General features: G+C 39.9%; 1 protein-coding gene across 2 annotated transcripts in view; it reads right to left on the minus strand.

Annotated features, from left to right (window-relative positions):
* The window catches only part of enpp6 (ectonucleotide pyrophosphatase/phosphodiesterase 6), a 95,711-nt gene that overhangs the window by 17,874 nt on the left and 59,722 nt on the right, over positions 1 to 18,115 (minus strand). For both annotated transcript variants that reach the window (XM_084353205.1, XM_084353204.1), the window contains exons 4-5: positions 8,653 to 8,794; positions 8,364 to 8,543 (exon numbers count right to left, since the gene is read on the minus strand). In XM_084353205.1, coding sequence (XP_084209331.1) covers positions 8,364 to 8,543; positions 8,653 to 8,794 — 322 coding nt within the window. The remainder of the gene's footprint in view (positions 1 to 8,363; positions 8,544 to 8,652; positions 8,795 to 18,115) is intronic.

Consider the following 18,115-nt stretch of genomic DNA (forward strand, 5'->3'; position numbering starts at 1 on the left):
AAAAAATTTCATTCTGGCTCCCCAGAGGACGTCTTTTAGACGTCTTGGATATCCATAAATGATGTCTAAAAGACGTGATCTAGACCACTTTTTGCTCACTGGGCCCCTTTAAAGTGACTGACCTAATTCAACAGAGGTCCAGCCAATTGGTGCTGGTCGTCTCACAATTAGTGAAATGGAGATCACCTGAGTGCAGTGAATTTGTCTCAAGTGATTGTAGTGTTCTGAACTATAAGGACACCTGTGTCCGAACGTCCAGTCACTGGTTATTCAGTATTCCTGGCTACAATTACACCATGAAGACAAAAGAACACTCCGAGCAGCTGCTCATTACTTAGGGCCGGATCTACTAAAGGTTTGCGTATATTAAAACGTGTGCAAAATCTTTTTATTTTACGCCAATTTTTCTTTTGTTCTTCTGATGTCTTGGTATCTCCTTCTCCTTCAAATTTCTAGATTGTGCACGCAGATTAGTACAAGCAATTTGGGATCTTAGTAGATCCAGCCCTTAATGTTTACTTCTAGAGTCTCTGTGAGTCTTCTTTTGCTGCTGTTGTTGTCTTTAAGCAAGTAAATATATCGAGGTCATCTTTTTCAATCTATTGTAAATGAGGTCTGCCAAACAGTATAATGTAATGTAAAGGCTGATGATTAAGGGACATTTAGGACTGATGTGAAATTTTGTAGACATTTCCCTTGGGCGAAACAATGACTCTAATCTGGGACATCCACAATGTCCCCACAGAGGACCTTTACTTTTCTGTTTGAGTACAAACTTTTTGTCAAGTATTGTATAACCTGGAGACTGGTCTCTGTAAAGGATGACAACATGGTGTGTGAAATGTCCCCACTAAGCTTCCTGTTTTCAGGATGTGTGAAAGCAGACAGAAGTTGACAGATCTGTAGGAAATATTACAGTAGAATTTGGTGGTGTTTCTTTTTCTCCGAAGTCTGGTATGCTTCCATGTATTTAAGTTTAGAGCTATGTCTTGAAGAAAATGCATTAGTCTAACTGAATACTATCAATTGTTTTTCATATTTCATGATTTAAAGGTATGTTTTTCCAACACTCTTTTACACACTTTAGGCTCTGCCTTTCAGTACATAATACATCTTTATTCTTATAGATAGTTTATAGGAATTTCAAATGTAATTTTTCGTTTTTTGTTATGTAAGTTCTTTAAAATTATTTCCAAGTCATATTATATCATGTACTGTATATATCATACATTTTAAAACAAAAATGATCTGCCTTTCTCAAAGAATTTCAGGATCAAATTCAGCTTCATATGTTTTGTACTTATTTTCGTATTTATTTCAATATAATGACTGAAGATGTTGCCTGTGTTTACAGACTGGAAAGATTTCCAAAATCAAAGTATTTTACCCTTACTGTGATGGACAAAAAGGCATCATAGTGAGTTCTTAATGAAGTAGCTGGATCAACATTGTAGAATTGTTCTAGGTCTAAGAGACCTCTTTTATTTATTTTTAGATGAAAGACACATCTGAGCCGTATGACACTACATCAGTAGGTGAAGATGAATGTATTCCAGATACCAACTTGGAAACTGAGGACAGTGATGCTACTCTTAAACACAAACAAACAAAACACTGTTTTTTTGATGATGTATTAAATGACCGTGATTCAGAAAGACCCACTGTATGTGACACCACAACACCCAACTTGGACATCAACTGCATTGCATCTGACATCACTGTAGAAGAAGAGCCCTGCTCAGGTCAGGACCCCAATGACAGTGAAGTTGTTGGTGCTTTCCAATAATAATAATAATAATAACAATAATAATAATAATAATAATAATAATAATAATAATAATGCTGTAATGGAGCCAGTGGAGGGGCAACTTGTCCCATTTAAATGGCCACCAAAAGAAGTGCAGGGAAGTGATTTCATGCACTGTGCGTACTGCCAAGGACTTTTTACAAGAAAGATTCTTTGGCAACATGTGCAAGTTTATAAACTCAAGCCCCGGTCAGTCAAACCAAAACCTGGAAAGGTTCCCAATCCTGTCAAAGAATTTAAAAAAATGACCAGATCATTACTGATTTTGGGCAGCACTTGCTCAACAAAGTAGGAATGACTTTATATCAACATAATATATCAACAGTGCACCCGAGAAAAAAAATGTGTGAACTGGGAAGACTGTGGGAAAATACCAGGAAAGTTAGCTTTGGCTTCATGATCAAAGAAAATTTTTATATTCTGTGTGTAGACTCACTGTCCGTCTGTTCATATCCCCATGCTACCTCTTTCACACTTGTCCACATGACCCCTGACTGCCTGCCCACCTGCATTTTCATATACTTGTTCTAAATCTCTTACTGTTCTATGAGATTTGTCATGACAGTGTTACAATCTCAGCCTGGTAAATGGTTCATGTTGAGGTGCACATTTCTGACATTCAATCATCAGCATAAGCAGCAGCATCCAAATTATGATATAGAATATAGAATAAGAATAAATCACAAGGAAAACCTTAGGGCCTTCTATATTAAGAGAGTCTAAGTGCTATCGTAGGTAACTGGACTTACTAACTGGTAAGTAACTGGTTTCAGTTTCTTGAAGACGTTTCACCTCTCATCCAAGAGGCTTCTTCAGTTCTAACCAACTACAGGGGAGTTGGCAGGCTTTTAAACTCTGTGTAGGTGTGACCATACAGAGTTGTTAAGGACACGTGTGAGCTCTGAGTTTCAGAGTTGTTGTTAGGGACACTTATGCACATTTGCAGGAGAAAAATCATTCCTTCGAGGACAACAACGTAAACATCTTGGCCAGAGAAGACAGATGGTTTGAAAGAGGAGGAATCCATCTATGTCAAACTGGAACGACCGTCTTTGAACAGAGGAGGTGGCCTAAGACATTACTTATCGCCCACCTACAATGCAGTACTGAGTTCCCTCCCCAGACACCTGGGCTCACCTAGCCTTAGCAACCCACAAGAAGGCTGGTTGGATCAACGACCCAAAAGTGGCCCTTACAACTCTGAAACTCAGAGCTCACACGTGTGCTTAACGACTCTGTAAGTTACATTTTTTAAAAACTTTTTCAACCATTTTCAAAACTTATTGACTCATTCACGCTTCCAGATACTACTCCATTCAAACTTTGAAATGTTCAGAAAGTTCAGGACTTTCTCACATCAATCCAACTTTTTCATAGCAATCATACTTTTTGCAAAGTCACAATTAAAAAATGCATAATTTTTCAGCCACTATTAGATTTTTACATTGGTGTGTATGGGGCAGAATGTTGACAGTCAGACTATATTCAACTATTACCTTTTCATTCATTCAAGCCAGAAACTCCATTTAAATATTTAAATATTACCAATCATTGATACATTGAGATTCATTCTCACTGTAACATCTCTTCACACTCCATCAGCTGACTTTGTTGAATGACTTTTGTTCTCATTGATCTTCATGAAGTATTCCCTTTTTTTGTGTTTTTGAATCATTTTTGATAACATTCATTCATTCTTTCAACAATAGTTTAATAACTACATTTACAATTCACTTATGCCTTATCATTCATCCACTCCACTTATTAATGTACATATGTGTATATGGAAAGTGTTCCTTATTCATCATCCATGTCCCTGAGTAGTTCAAAAAACATCTTGAATTATTATTTTTTTATTATTGTATCAATGTTTTTCTTAATGACTGACATGGAGGTCAATGTAATGAAAATGTACAACTTTTAGATATAAGACTGATTCATTTGATGTGATTAATTTTCCTCCTAATTTATTAATCAATTGATTAATTATTCAATGGAGGTGGTGCCATTTCTAACGAGTGCTTAATAATATCTCACATGTGGTGAGAACGCTACATGTCAGTGAGTTTCAACATAGCCGTATGTCCCATATCTGAGTTTAAAAAAGTATCAGGCATGGAGCGTTTCACTTGCTTTTTAGTCTGTTTAGCTGTTACAAAAGCTTGAAGTTGCATTCTATCACCAACTCTAAACCTCATGTACAGCACAGAATGATCTGGTAATAGATAGTGGTCTCCAATCAAATTAAATAAAGCTTTATCTTCTACTATCTGCAAAACAGGCAGTACCTTAATTTCTCCATTTATTCAAACAATCATCAATTACAATTCACTGGGGGATATAGTCAATATCAGGGACAAAATCCTGCACATTTACAATTATAGCATTTAAATCTCCACAAATATGAATTGCATCAACTTTAGTAAGCTGATAAATCTGACTTAGCATCTGGCAAAAGAAAGACGATGCATCTTTCTCCAATGAGAAGGTGACCAGAAAATATAACAAAACAGTATCTGGATATCTTGTGTTGAAATGAAAGGCCAATAATACCATCAACTTTTTGAATAATTTCAATCTTATAATCTTGAAATAAACTAGACCTCACTAACAGCCCTACACCCCCTGCTGCTGACCGCCTGTTCAAACCAAACCATGCATACCCCTCCAGCTCAATGACATTTTCCCCTTGAAGATGAGTGTCATTTAGGGAGACAATATCCCCATTAACTGACTGTAAAATGGATACTCTGAGATCACAGTTTGCCATGGACTGAAATCAAGTCCATCCATTGATATTCCAGTGTAGAAGTGAAATATGCTCATGTAGTCTGTATGAGGTTCCTTGTGCACTCTCTTGCTCGTAGTAATCTCTCCCAGGTTTCTTGTTTCTTCTGTTGTGGCTCACGCGGATAGCATGAGTCACATTCCCGGGGTTTATCTCGGTTCTCGTGCTTTCTTGTTCCTCTGTCTGGCTGTCGTTTTATTTCAGAGTGGTTGTTTAATTTATGCACACTCTACCTTCACCGGTCCTGGTTGTCCTCCTCTCCCAGTTAGTCGAGCTGCATCCACAATGTGAGCCTCACAGCCTTGAACAGCTGCTTAGTTTTAGAAAGAATATTTGCAGAAGTGGAAGAATGATTATTCATTATCAATAATTTTCTAATATTTTTTGGCTGTGTGTTATTTTGTGAAACCTGTGTATGTTGTAACCATTTTATAAAAGTAGTAAGTCCCACAAGGCTGTGATTTACAGTGATTTGAGAACAGCAGCACTTGACTCACACATCAGATCTTGATGAACAAATTATTCAAGTTGAAAATCTTTACTAATGTACAAAAAAATGATGTAACAACGGTCAATGGAAACCAAAATCATCAACCCATTGAGACCTGGATCAGGGCATCAGTGAACTCCTGGACAGTCTGTGATGGCATCAATACACCGATACACAACATCCCATAGGTGCTCAATTGGATTTAGGTCAGGGGAATGAGAGGGCCAGTCAATGGCATCAATGCCTTCATCATCCAGGAACTGCCTACACACTCTGGCTTCATGAGGCCGACTCTTTCAAGCCTGTCACTTGTGCTCAGTGTAAACCTGCTCTCATCTGTGAAGAGAACAGGGCGCCATGGTGGACCTGCCAATTCTGGTGTTCCCTCGTGAATGCCAATCGAGCTGCATGGTGCTGGGTTGTGAAAACAGGTCCCACTGGAGGACGTCAGGCCCTCATGCCACCCTTGTGGAGTCTCTGTTTGTGACAGTTTGGTCAGCACACCAGTAGCCTGCTGGAGGTCATTTTGTAGGGCTCTGGCAGTACTCCTCCTGTTCCTTCTAACATAGAAGCAGATACCAGTCCTGCTGCTGGCTTGATTCCCTTCTATGGCCCTGTCCAGCCCTCCTTGTGTAACGGGCGGACTCCTGGTATCTCCTCCATGCTCTTGGGCAGCTGTGGCTCAGGGGTAGAGCCAGCGTCTGCTTATTGGAAGGTCGCTGGTTCGATTCCCCTGGTCTGCATGTCGATGTGTCCTAGGGCAAGACACTGCACCTGATGTGCTGGTCGGCACCTTGCATCACACCGCCGTCAGTGTATAAATGTATGAATTACTTTAAGTCGCTGTGGACAAAAGCGTCTGCTAAATGTAAATGTCTTGAGACTGTGCTGGGAGACACAGCAAACCTTCTTGTGACTGCACATATGGATGCTAGATCTTAGTGCTGCATTTGATACCATTGATCATCACATTCTACTACAGAGACTGGAACACTTAATTGGCATTAAAGGACCCGCATTAAACTGGTTTAAGTCCTATTTATCTGATCGATTTCAGTTTGTACATGTTAATGATGAGTCATCCCTGTATACCAAGGTTAGTAATGTTGTTCCTCAAGGCTCCGTGCTTGGACCCATACTATTCACCTTATATATGCTCCCTCTAGGAAATATAATTCGGAAACACTCCATAAACTTTCATTGTTACGCAGATGATACCCAGTTATACTTATCAATAAAGCCAGATGAAACTAATCAGCTAACTAAACTCCATGCATGTCTCAAGGACATTAAGACCTGGATGACCTGCAATTTTCTGCTGTTAAATTCAGATAAAACCGAAGTTATAGTACTTGGTCCTAAACACCTTAGAGATGCATTATCTAATGATATAGCTAGTTTGGATGGCATTAACTTGGCCTCCAGCACCACCGTCAGGAATCTGGGAGTTACCTTTGATCAAGATATGTCCTTCAACTCCCACATAAAACAAATTTCAAGGTCTGCATGTTTTCATCTACGTAACCATTGGAAAAATCAGGCCCATCCTGTCCCAAAAAGACGCAGAAAAGCTAGTCCATGCATTTGCTACTTCCAGGCTGGACTATTGTAATTCTCTATTATCAGGCTGCCCTAACAAGTCTCTAAAGAGTCTCCAGCTGGTCCAGAATGCTGCAGCACGTGTACTGACAGGAACTAAGAAAAGAGATCGTATTACTCCTGTATTGGCCTCTCTGCACTGGCTCCCTGTAAAATCAAGAATAGAGTTTAAAATCCTTCTCCTCACCTACAAAGCTGTTAATGGTCAGGCACCATCATATCTCCAGGAGCTCATACTACCCTATTACCCAACTAGAGCATTACGCTCCCAGAACGCAGGATTACTTGTAGTTCCTAAAGTCTCCAAAAGCAGAATGGGAGCCAGAGCCTTCAGTTATCAAGCTCCTCTTCTGTGGAACCATCTTCCTGTTTTGGTCCGGGAGGCGGACACCCTCTCTACCTTTAAGAGTAGACTTAAGACCTTCCTTTTTGATATAGCTTATAGTTAGGGCTGGCCCAGGCCTGTCTTGGACCAGCTCTTAGTTATGCTGCTATAGGCCCAGTCCGGGGGACAAATGACACACTGAGCTTCTCTCTCCTCCTCTCCTCTCCATCTGTATACATTATGCCTGTATACATGCCCCATCTCTGCATGTCACTGACTTCACTTCTTCCCCGGAGTCCTTGTGCTTTCTAGTCTGACAGGTTCTCATGGATCCTGGCTGCACCCGGGTCGTGGATTGTGGATGCACCTACTGCCATGGCCCTGCCTGACACCCACCACTACTGTTGCTAATATTAGTCATATCTCTGTTACATACGTTTCACTACTATTATTGTAATGCATTACTACATACTATCCTTACCGTTAACCACTACTACTGTTATTACTAGTAATCACATTTCCATTATGTGCATTTCATTATTATTGCTGTAATACCTCTTTATGTACTTTCATTCCTGTCAACCATCTATTATAATTGTATACATTGTGATCTTGTTGATCTGCTCTGTACATGCGTCATCTTTTGCACGTCTGTCCGTCCTGGGAGAGGGATCCCTCCTCTGTGGCTCTTCCTAAGATTTCTTCCGCATTTTTTTTTCCCTGTTAAAAGGGCTTTTTTTTGGGGCAAGTTTTTCCTCACTCGAATCGAGGGTCGAAGGACAGATGGTGTTGTCTCTGTACAGATTGTAAAGCCCTCTGAGGCAAACTGTGATTTATGAATTTAGGCTATACAAATCAAATTTGATTTGATTTTGATTTGATTTGATGTGCCATGTGGAGCTGGACTACCTGTGCAACCTGATTGGGCTGCAGGTACCAGGTGCCTCATGCTACCATTAGCGATAAGGACACTAACAGGACACTAACAGAACACTAAACTAGAGAAGAATCAGTCAGGAAGGATAAGGAGAGAGCAATTGTCTGTGGCCACTACATGGCCATTCCCTTTTTGGGGGTTGTCTTGCTTTTGCCTCTTGCACCTGTTGTCACTTTGATATGCACCAAAGCAGGTAAACTTGATTCATGACCACTTTTGCTTCCTAAATGTACAGATTGATATTCTTGAAGTTTACTGAATTGGTGTTATACTGTGACGATTAAGTGTTCCCTTAATTTTTTTAAACAGTGTAGCTTAAATTAGTTGATTCATCAGATTTTCATAGGAAGCAGTGTATGATATAGTTCATTCATCAACCTGGACCCAGATTTTTTATGACTGTCTTTATGGTCTCACCTCTTGGTACTTGTTATCTTTGGGCCACAAACTGACCAATGGTCCTCTGTCCATCATCTTGACAATGTCCGACATGTTGATATACTTATCCAGCTCTATAACCTTCTCCATCCACTGGATCTTTGTCATACCGTGGTCTGAGAATAGCACGATGTTCAGCTGGTTCACCATGTTATTCTCCTGCAAAGAAAATCACAACATTCAACAGAAATAGATAAATAATACACTACATAACAAGAACAACAAGAACTACATAGTAACTGCATAATTTTAAATTATATGAACTAACTTTGATTTTTTTGTTGAGCATCTGCATGGCAAGATCCAGTTGCCGTACAGCTATTCTGACTTGATGAGAGTCTGGACCGAAGTGATGTCCCTCCACATCTATTTTCTCATAATAGATTGCTGCCATGGCCGCTTGCCCTGACCTACACACACACACACACACACACACACACACACACACACACAAGCACACAAACACTCATAAGTCATTTGCTGCTACCATTGTTGCCATGGTACATGTGGTTTCATTCATATTCAGTGGTAGATGAAAGGTAATTTTAAATGGAATCCAGCTATATGAAGCTACAAACTGACTCTCGACACAGTCACAGCATGATGGGCATGAGAGAAGTCATCCAGGTCATTGTAAATCTAAGTGCTATCGTAGGCAACTGGACTTGTTTCAGTTTCTTGAAGACATTTCACCTCTCATCCAAGAGGCTTCCTCAGTTCTAACTAACTGGAGGAGAGTTATGTTACAGCCATAAGAGACCCAGGATTAAACATGTGACATTACAGTTACCTAAGGAGAGAGGAGGAATAAGGACTATATAGCCAAATGGAAAGACATTGAAATGAAGGGGGAGAACTACCAGATTCAACACCTAGTAGGGGATAAAGAACTATTTAGGACACAACAAAGTTTAATAGACTCAATAACTAAATTCACTTTAAACGTGGAACACAGTAGTAAGGAGGTACAAATTTGAAAAAGAGACAACAATTTTGAGATGGTTAATATATGAAAATACATTTCTGCCAGGAAAAGAAGATCAAGGTTTCAAGAGGTGGGCCCGAAGGGGTATCACAGCAATGAGTAAGATGGTAGAAAAGGGGGAAATGCAGAGTTTTCAACAATGTACATAAAAGAAAAGTGGGAAAGGGAACTTGGGATTGAGTTGATGGAGGAAGAATGGTACAATATGTGCAGGGTACAGCATTCAACTACTGGATCAAGGGTATAGAGGGAGTTTGGATGGAAGAATATTATTAGATATTTCATAACCCCAAAGATTGCCAAAAGATAAAAGAGTACTGGGAAGAAATATGGGGAGTGTTAAAGGAGATACTAGGATATGAGATGCCTAAGACTGGCTCGGTGTTATACAGAATCTGGCATAGGAAAACACACAAGGTGGGGACAGATACCTGATCAAGACAATGCTGGTGGCCAGCAAGAAAACTATAACCAGAACATGGTACAAAGCAGATCCACCTACAAAGGAACAATGGCTGGGGGTAGTAGAAGAAATATTTGACTAGGAAGGTTCACACACATATTGAGGCTCCAGAGGGGAAATTTGAGACAAGGTGGGAAAAGTGGGTTGAATATAAAAGAAAACTGAACGACACCATAAATTAAGAGGGTTGTAAACAGATCATGATGTTGCATTACAAATAAGGGAGAAAGCTTACATGTCACTTTGTTGATTTATTTATCTATTTATTTTTTTACTGTCATTTTTTACTGTATTATATTATTGTTTAATAACAATAATAAAATAATTTTGCTTGTACGTTCACAAAATTCTCAATAAAAGTGAGAAAAGGCTCGCCCAGTGCGCTATTCAATGAGCCAATTAATCACCATAGAGACCCCAGCCCAGTCAGGCACTGGAAACCCCTGTGGCATGCAGTAGACTCTCTCTCTTGGTGCTTGCTGTAAAAAAACTTAACCACAGTAAATCTGACCTGTTGTGTTCATGGATGACTAAAAGTAAGTCGATAGTTCAATTGACTGCTCTGTGGTTGATTGGTCGTTGTAGTGTTCAGTTGTGTTTAAGTCTCTCAGTGCTTGTCAGCCAGTGGTTACCCATGCTACGGCCAGAGAGCCCCATTAAGTTAGATTAGCTACATGCAACAACTGATGAGAGATTCCTATAGTTTGTGTATTTAGACTACTGCTAACTACTGAGAGTAAGTTCTTTTATTCTTTGTTTAATTCTTTATTATTAATTTGAGCCTACTAATTTAAGCTTGTATTTTCATTTTTGATGATGTTCGTAATGAGTTTTAATCTCTTGTTGTAGACCACACACCCACATGTGCAATGCTGCATTGTAGCAGATAAAGGATAAGTCTGTAAGAATTGTGCCTATATATGGTAAATGGTAAATGGTCTGCATTTCTATAGCGCTTTTCCAGTCCCCTCAGACAGCTCAAAACGCTTTACAATACATGCCACATTCACCCATTCACACACACATTCATACACTGATGCCGGAGGCTGCCATGCAAGGCGCCAACTGCTCATCAGGAGCAATTTGGGGTTCAGTATCTTGCTCAAGGATACTTCGACATGTAACTGGGGGGATATATATGGGTCAGTGACATATGCACCAGAAAAAAGTGTTTTTTCAAAAACTTCAAATAACAGGCATAAAACTGATTGAGTTTTGTTCTACTAACTCTCATCTTTATAGAAACATATGTTGTTTTTAGATTTTCAATTGGAGTCAGAATTTATGTGACAATTTGTTATATTAGTGCCTAAAATCGTCATATGGTGTGACATGAAAATAACTGTATATAAAATGAAAATAGATTATACCTTTCTTAAGTTACTCACTTTATCAAAGTCCTTTATCATAACTAAACTGTGATCCATTATAGTTTTGTGAAAATTAATTAAATTTGTGTATTATTTTCTAAATCATTGCTCAATGTGAGACCTATGTCGTCAGTCTTTCAACGTATTTTCTATTTATTGTGACAAGCCTTGCTATAAAATTATAAAAATATTTGTGACTCTTACTCATACTATTTTCTATGTATTCCATGAACATTTTCACGTTTTATAATTAATAAAGGTATGTTATTTTCACAATTTGGAATGTCACACCACATGATATAGTGTCACACCATATGATCATGTCGCCATGTGTCAATGCAAAACATGCATTAACCTACCTATTGGTGAGTACTGATCACTCATATGGCAGGAAATATTAATTAGGGTTATTCTCTGCATTTCATAACTGCGTTCCTCTTAGTTGCACTGCCTACAGTGTTCTAGTCCAATGATATTTTAGATATGATGTATTGCCAGGCTTCAAGAAATCTGCCCCAAGGCCTTTTGAATCAACAATGAAGGCACCCTCTAAAACCCTCCCTCAGACCTTCCTATTGGTCAGCGAATGGAAACACAGTTGTCGTTTACTTTTCTTTGCCTCAGCAACTCCTCTCTCCTCGCAGGGTGTCATTATTTGCCTCAAGCTGACAAAAGAAAAGGGAATGTATGGTTTAAGACGAAGGCAAAACATTGTTTAGACTTAAACAGCATTCTATGGTTTCTGTGAAGGGCTCTGCTGTGTCTGTCTGATAAACTAGAAATCTGTATCACTGAATAAAACTAAACTAAACTAAACAAAACAATCTATTGTGGATAATTACAGCTTTTATGTGATGATGGATGCAAACAAATGTTTAAAAGGACAAAACATACATTGGACTTTATTTATTGTTATATCTGCAGGAAATTACAATTCGTATCATATGGTGTGACAATCAAAATCATATGGCATGACAGGCAGACATGTCACACCATATGATGAAGTGTCACACCATATTATGTTTTCTGCACTTAGCACAACCTTGAGTCTTGTAGTTACACATTAACATGCTAACAAGATGCTAGCTATAACAAAGCAACATAGATTTACATGTAATTATGACAAAAAATATCAAATTTCTTTTGCATTTCTATGAAAAATGTGTCACACCAAAAGACATCCGGAAGTGGGACTTTTGTCAGAGTGCCAACAAAATCTGATTTATTGAAAACATAAAAATGATAACTCACCTCAGAAACCTGTCATGGTCTGGTATAAATAGTACTGAACAACCTTGCTGAAGAAGAACCTCTCATTCCCAAGGGTGTCAAAACAGTTGCCCGTTGAAATATCCCAAAATAGTGTCACACCATATGATTTTGATTTGTGGGACAAAATCTTTTTGATCAGAACTGACTCAAAACATTATGCTTGGACTTTGAAAAGAGTAGGCTCACAAATAGACATCTGTATTATTTTTCTGTATTGTTTTGAGAATTTTTGCATTTATTTTTCTTAGCTTTATTCAAGTTCTTACTTTGAGAAACAAGTGTCGGACAGTCACACCATATGAGTTTTGCTATGTTTGGTTGAAAATTCTGAAAAAATGAGTGATGAACTGGTTTAATGTTGAGTATGTTCACATAAAGCATAGTTTTCTGCACAATATTGAGGAGGTTTTTGACAAATATATTTTTTATTTATACACGTTTGACACTGAAGACAGCAAAACTGCCATGTCACGTCACACACCCATATATACCTGATGCCTAAACCATCCGGTAAAGATCTATGAATTCAAAGACAGCTTCTGTGTCCTGATCCGACACTCCATATTGGTGAAATCTGACCAAGGTTATTAGTGGTCCAAACCTCAAAGAGTTGAGAGTAGGAGGCAAAGCTATAGTCCTACATGCTCCTCTGCATTTCTTTTAGAACAGTTACCTGTGACGACTTGTAGATGTAGTAGTGGACCCAAAAGCGGACACCAAACAGGGAGTAGATTTAAGTGTAATTTATTGAACACGCCGAACAATAGGCAGGTGAAGGTGAGGAGGTCCGACTCAGGCAGGTGGCTCCGTGTGAGGAGATGGAGGGGACTCACGGTGGTGCAGACCAACCTGATCTCACAGAAATGCGTGAAATAAGCACGACCTCTTAATAACGCATTGCGTGCTCCTGGCACGCATTGTGTAAGAATTCCGTGTGATCACCACGCAAACAGCCTTCACTGAAAGTCAATTAGGATCCGTTCCGTGGCGGACACACGCATTGTCAGCTTCAAAGACGTCACGCTGTAGGTGTTGTTTCATAGATCCCGGAAGTGCAAATGTAGTTTAATCGATATTCTGAAGAAAGATCTGATTATTAGCCATAACGTTGTAACCAACCAAGGCAGACTGTGTAACGATAGTATGTGCTTCTGTCGAGTCCAAAACCCCCTTGTAATATCAACTTTTATTTAAGAAAACACGTTTTATTTCCAATGTAATATCACGGAGAAGCACTACATTACCCGTCATCCTCATGTCTATCAGCGACGTGTCTGATTGGTCGAACTTCAAAGACGTCACGCTGTGGGTGTTGTTTCATAGATCCCGGAAGTGCAAATGTAGATTAATCGATATTCTGAAGAAAGATCTGATTATTAGCCATAACGTTGTAACCATCCAAGGCAGACTGTGTAATGATAGTATGTGCTTCTGTCGAGTCCAAAATCCCTGTGTAATATCAACTTTATTTAAAAAAAACACGCATTATTTCCAACGTCATATCACGGAGAAGCACTACATTACCCATAATCCTCATGTCTATCAGCGCCGTGTCTGATTGGTCGAATTGAATGAAATGGTGCTATATTGTTAAAATTCAACAATAAAAGTGAAAGTTGAAAGTTGGCTTGAATTTTGACTTCTTTTTTTTCTTTTTTTCATAATTTTCACCAGCATCTTTCTGGTCCACATCACATCACATTTAATGTAATTTTTAATTCAATGAGTGAAATTTTATTTTTTTATCTGAAAAACATTATTATGAATTCAAGGGTCAGGGGTCACTGATTAGTGTTAAATTAATAAATCACTTAGACTTTGATGCAGGAAGCTGAGATGAAGATGAGCTTTTAATATTTGTCCCAGAATGTCTAGTAGATTGTGTGTGCAAACATTCAGAGCTCTGTGACGTTCAGAAGGGTCAAAAATAATGCTCCTTTCTCTGACCTCATATTAAAGGAGAAATGTTTCAACAGCAATTCTTTAATAGCTTACAGATGCTTTGGCCTATCAGGCTGAATTTTTAATAAGTGTATCAGGGGGCTAGGGCCACCCACTATGTGCAGATTCAGGCCCGTGTGACCTTCACAAGTGTCAAAGGTCACCGTTTTCTTGGTATTTGACCTTTACGACTGCCCTTTTTTAATCCTCCTGAAATTTCAGTATGTTGCTCGTGCGATGGCCTCTTATCATAAACTTTTGGTCCCGTTGCGATCACACCCGTGAGGCTACTTGGCTTTCTGATTGGCCCACAGAGTTGGGTCTTGGGGGGATTCATCCAAGCCTTGTCACCACTCCACAGGCCAAGTTTCAAGCGATTCGGTCCTTCTCCATGGAAACGGCGGCCTCCAGAAGGCCGCAGAAGGCGTCTGTCTAAAGCCCCGCCTCTCGAGAAGCGTGGGTCCGATCGGCACCGAACGGACGTCTACGCGCTCATCCCGGGCCGCCAAACCACATATTAAAAATTCAGACCTGCACGACTTTTAGAACAAAAGTTTCTCCAAAGCTCTGAAAAATCAGGTGCTGTCAGACATATGGCCCTCTACACCCTCTCATGCAGCTGGCTGCTTTGGACTTATTAAAAATTCAGCCTGATAGGCCAAAGCATCTGTAAGCTATTAAAGAATTGCTGTTGAAACATTTCTCCTTTAATATGAGGTCAGAGAAAGGAGCATTATTTTTGACCCTTCTGAACGTCACAGAGCTCTGAATGTTTGCACACACAATCTACTAGACATTCTGGGACAAATATTAAAAGCTCATCTTCATCTCAGCTTCCTGCATCAAAGTCTAAGTGATTTATTAATTTAACACTAATCAGTGACCTCTGACCCTTGTATTCATAATAATGTTTTTCAGATAAAAAATAAAATTTCACTCATTGAATTAAAAATTACATTAAATGTGATGTGATGTGGACCAGAAAGATGCTGGTGAAAATTATGAAAAAAAGAAAAAAAGAAGTCAAAATTCAAGCCAACTTTCAACTTTCACTTTTATTGTTGAATTTTAACAATATAGCACCATTTCATTCAATTCGACCAATCAGACACGTTGCTGATAGACATGAGGATTATGGGTAATGTAGTGCTTCTCCGTGATATGACGTTGGAAATAATACGTGTTTTTTTTAAATAAAGTTGATATTACACAGGGATTTTGGACTCGACAGAAGCACATACTATCGTTACACAGTCTGCCTTGGATGGTTACAACGTTATGGCTAATAATCAGATCTTTCTTCAGAATATCGATTAAAGCTATGGTCTACGATTTGAAAGATTTGTTATTATTATTAACATCATTTAGATGGTGGTTATGACCCAACAGTACCACCCACACAATGTGAAGAGTAAAAGGAACCAAAAAAATCCATTCTCTCTAGTGTCTGTAAAACTGAAAAGAAATTGACCAATAGGAACCATCCGGCCCGGATGGGTCCTATTGGATCAATTTTCCGATCCAATCCTTGCTCACTCTCCTGCTCCTGCTCACGTCTGGTCCCGACCCACTTCCGCATTTGAAACTACAAGCGGACAAGAGGTTTGTTTTGCCCTGAGCAGTTCAGCTGCCTCTGCTTGCCCCACCGACAAAGAGTCAAAGAAAGAAAGTCTGTCACTGAAAAGACACAAACCGGAGATGAGAAACAAAGTGGGCTCAAACGGAATAAACATCGGGTCATCATTTGAACGGTGGCGAAAGGTCCGTGAAGATATGGACCCGGTGCTGATACAGCGGCGTTTCTGTTGAGCAGGTAACCTTCGTCTCTGTTGTGGATGTTGTGACACAGATAACTTTCATGCCGATGCTGCTGATGACTGTGAAAGCTGCCGTTAGTTTGTTTCTGTGTTATTAGACGGTGTCTGTCTCTGCAGTGTTGTCAACACTTGTTTACTTGTTCGACGGAGACGTTAGCCTCTATGTTAGCATTGTAAGCTAACAACAAGCTAACATTGCTAACATGTTTGCACCAAATCAGCCTATTTATTTGCTCGTGGCAGCTAAATGAAGCAGCAAGTAAGATGAATGAAGGGATGGATGAAATCCCAATGCGAAGCGGAGGGGTTTCGGATTTATTTCCGGATTTTTATCTTATTTGTCCGGATTTATTTCTCCATAACAACCTCTCGCCCGGTCACTACTCAGCTGTTTTGCTAACCCTCCTCCCGGTCTTGTCCGTTTGTTTTCAACAAAGCCTTTGCTAAATCAATATGATGGATTATCATATAGGCGTTACGATGTGTGTATTTGTGTGTCTTATCTGTCATAAACAAGAGATTACGGTTTACGGACACGTTTGTGTCGCGGTCTGTGTGAGTCTCGGAGCAGCTGTGTGTGTCCTAGCTGCTGTCTGAGTAGCACCGAACAGCAGCTGGGACACACACAGCTTCTCCGAGACTCACACGTGTTTGTTTTCAGCCACAATGTGGAAGCGATCGTTGTGATGAAAGCTGACGGCAGCATCTGTTAGTCTCTTGGCCCTCAGTAACTTTTAGAAGTGGCTAACTTAGCTGTTGTAACTGATTACGTAGCTGTAAGGTAACGTAGCTGTAGCATGCTAATGACGTTACGCTAGCTTGGCTGTGGAGCTTAGCTGTGGACATTGTAATGACTTACAAGATTTACGTGAGTTTCAACGTGCATTGTAATAACTTTATCTGTGAATCCGACATCGTTACTCCGCATTCAAAGCTGGGCTGTATTTGGTTTCTGCTGGCTTGTTGCTCTTGGTGCTTGTTGCGGGACGTATAAAGTTTGTTGAAAGGAAAAAAAAAGCTTGTTGCGGGAGGTATAAAGTTCGTTGATGAGAAAAAAAAAAAAAAAAAAAGCTTGTAGCCGGAGGGGGTGTGTCGCGGGACTCCGAGGGGAGAGCGATACAAGCTCGGAGGGGAGGGGTTAAGGAGCACAGAGGGGAGGGGGGTGTGTGTGGGGGGGATGCTTTTTTCAAACCTTTCTCAGATCGTAGACCAGAGCTTTAATCTACATTTGCACTTCCGGGATCTATGAAACAACACCCACAGCGTGACGTCTTTGAAGTTCGACCAATCAGACACGTCGCTGATAGACATGAGGATGACGGGTAATGTAGTGCTTCTCCGTGATATAACATTGGAAATAAAACGTGTTTTCTTAAAATAAAGTTGATATTACACAGGGATTTTGGACTCGACAGAAGCACATACTATCGTTACACAGTCTGCCTTGGTTGGTTACAACGTTATGGCTAATAATCAGATCTTTCTTCAGAATATCGATTAAACTGCATTTGCACTTCCGGGATCTATGAAACAACACCTACAGCGTGACGTCTTTGAAGCTGACAATGCGTGTGTCCGCCACGGAACGGATCCTAATTGACTTTCAGTGAAGGCTGTTTGCGTGGTGATCACACGGAATTCTTACACAATGCGTGCCAGGAGCACGCAATGCGTTATTAAGAGGTCGTGCTTATTTCACGCATTTCTGTGAGATCAGGTTGTGCAGACTGTGTGCTCAGGGGATCAAGAGAGTGCAGAGTGGCAGAGGTGCTGGCGGCTGGGTGGCATTTGGCTGAGGAGCTGGTCCAGGAGTAGTTCACACACTGAAGAAGCGGAGAAACATGCAAAGTTAGAGCAAAGGCAAAAAAACAATCTAGAAACAC

Source organism: Pagrus pagrus (genome assembly GCF_965226575.1).
Source record: "Pagrus pagrus genome assembly, chromosome: 5".
NCBI classification, from domain to species: Eukaryota; Metazoa; Chordata; class Actinopteri; order Spariformes; family Sparidae; genus Pagrus; species Pagrus pagrus.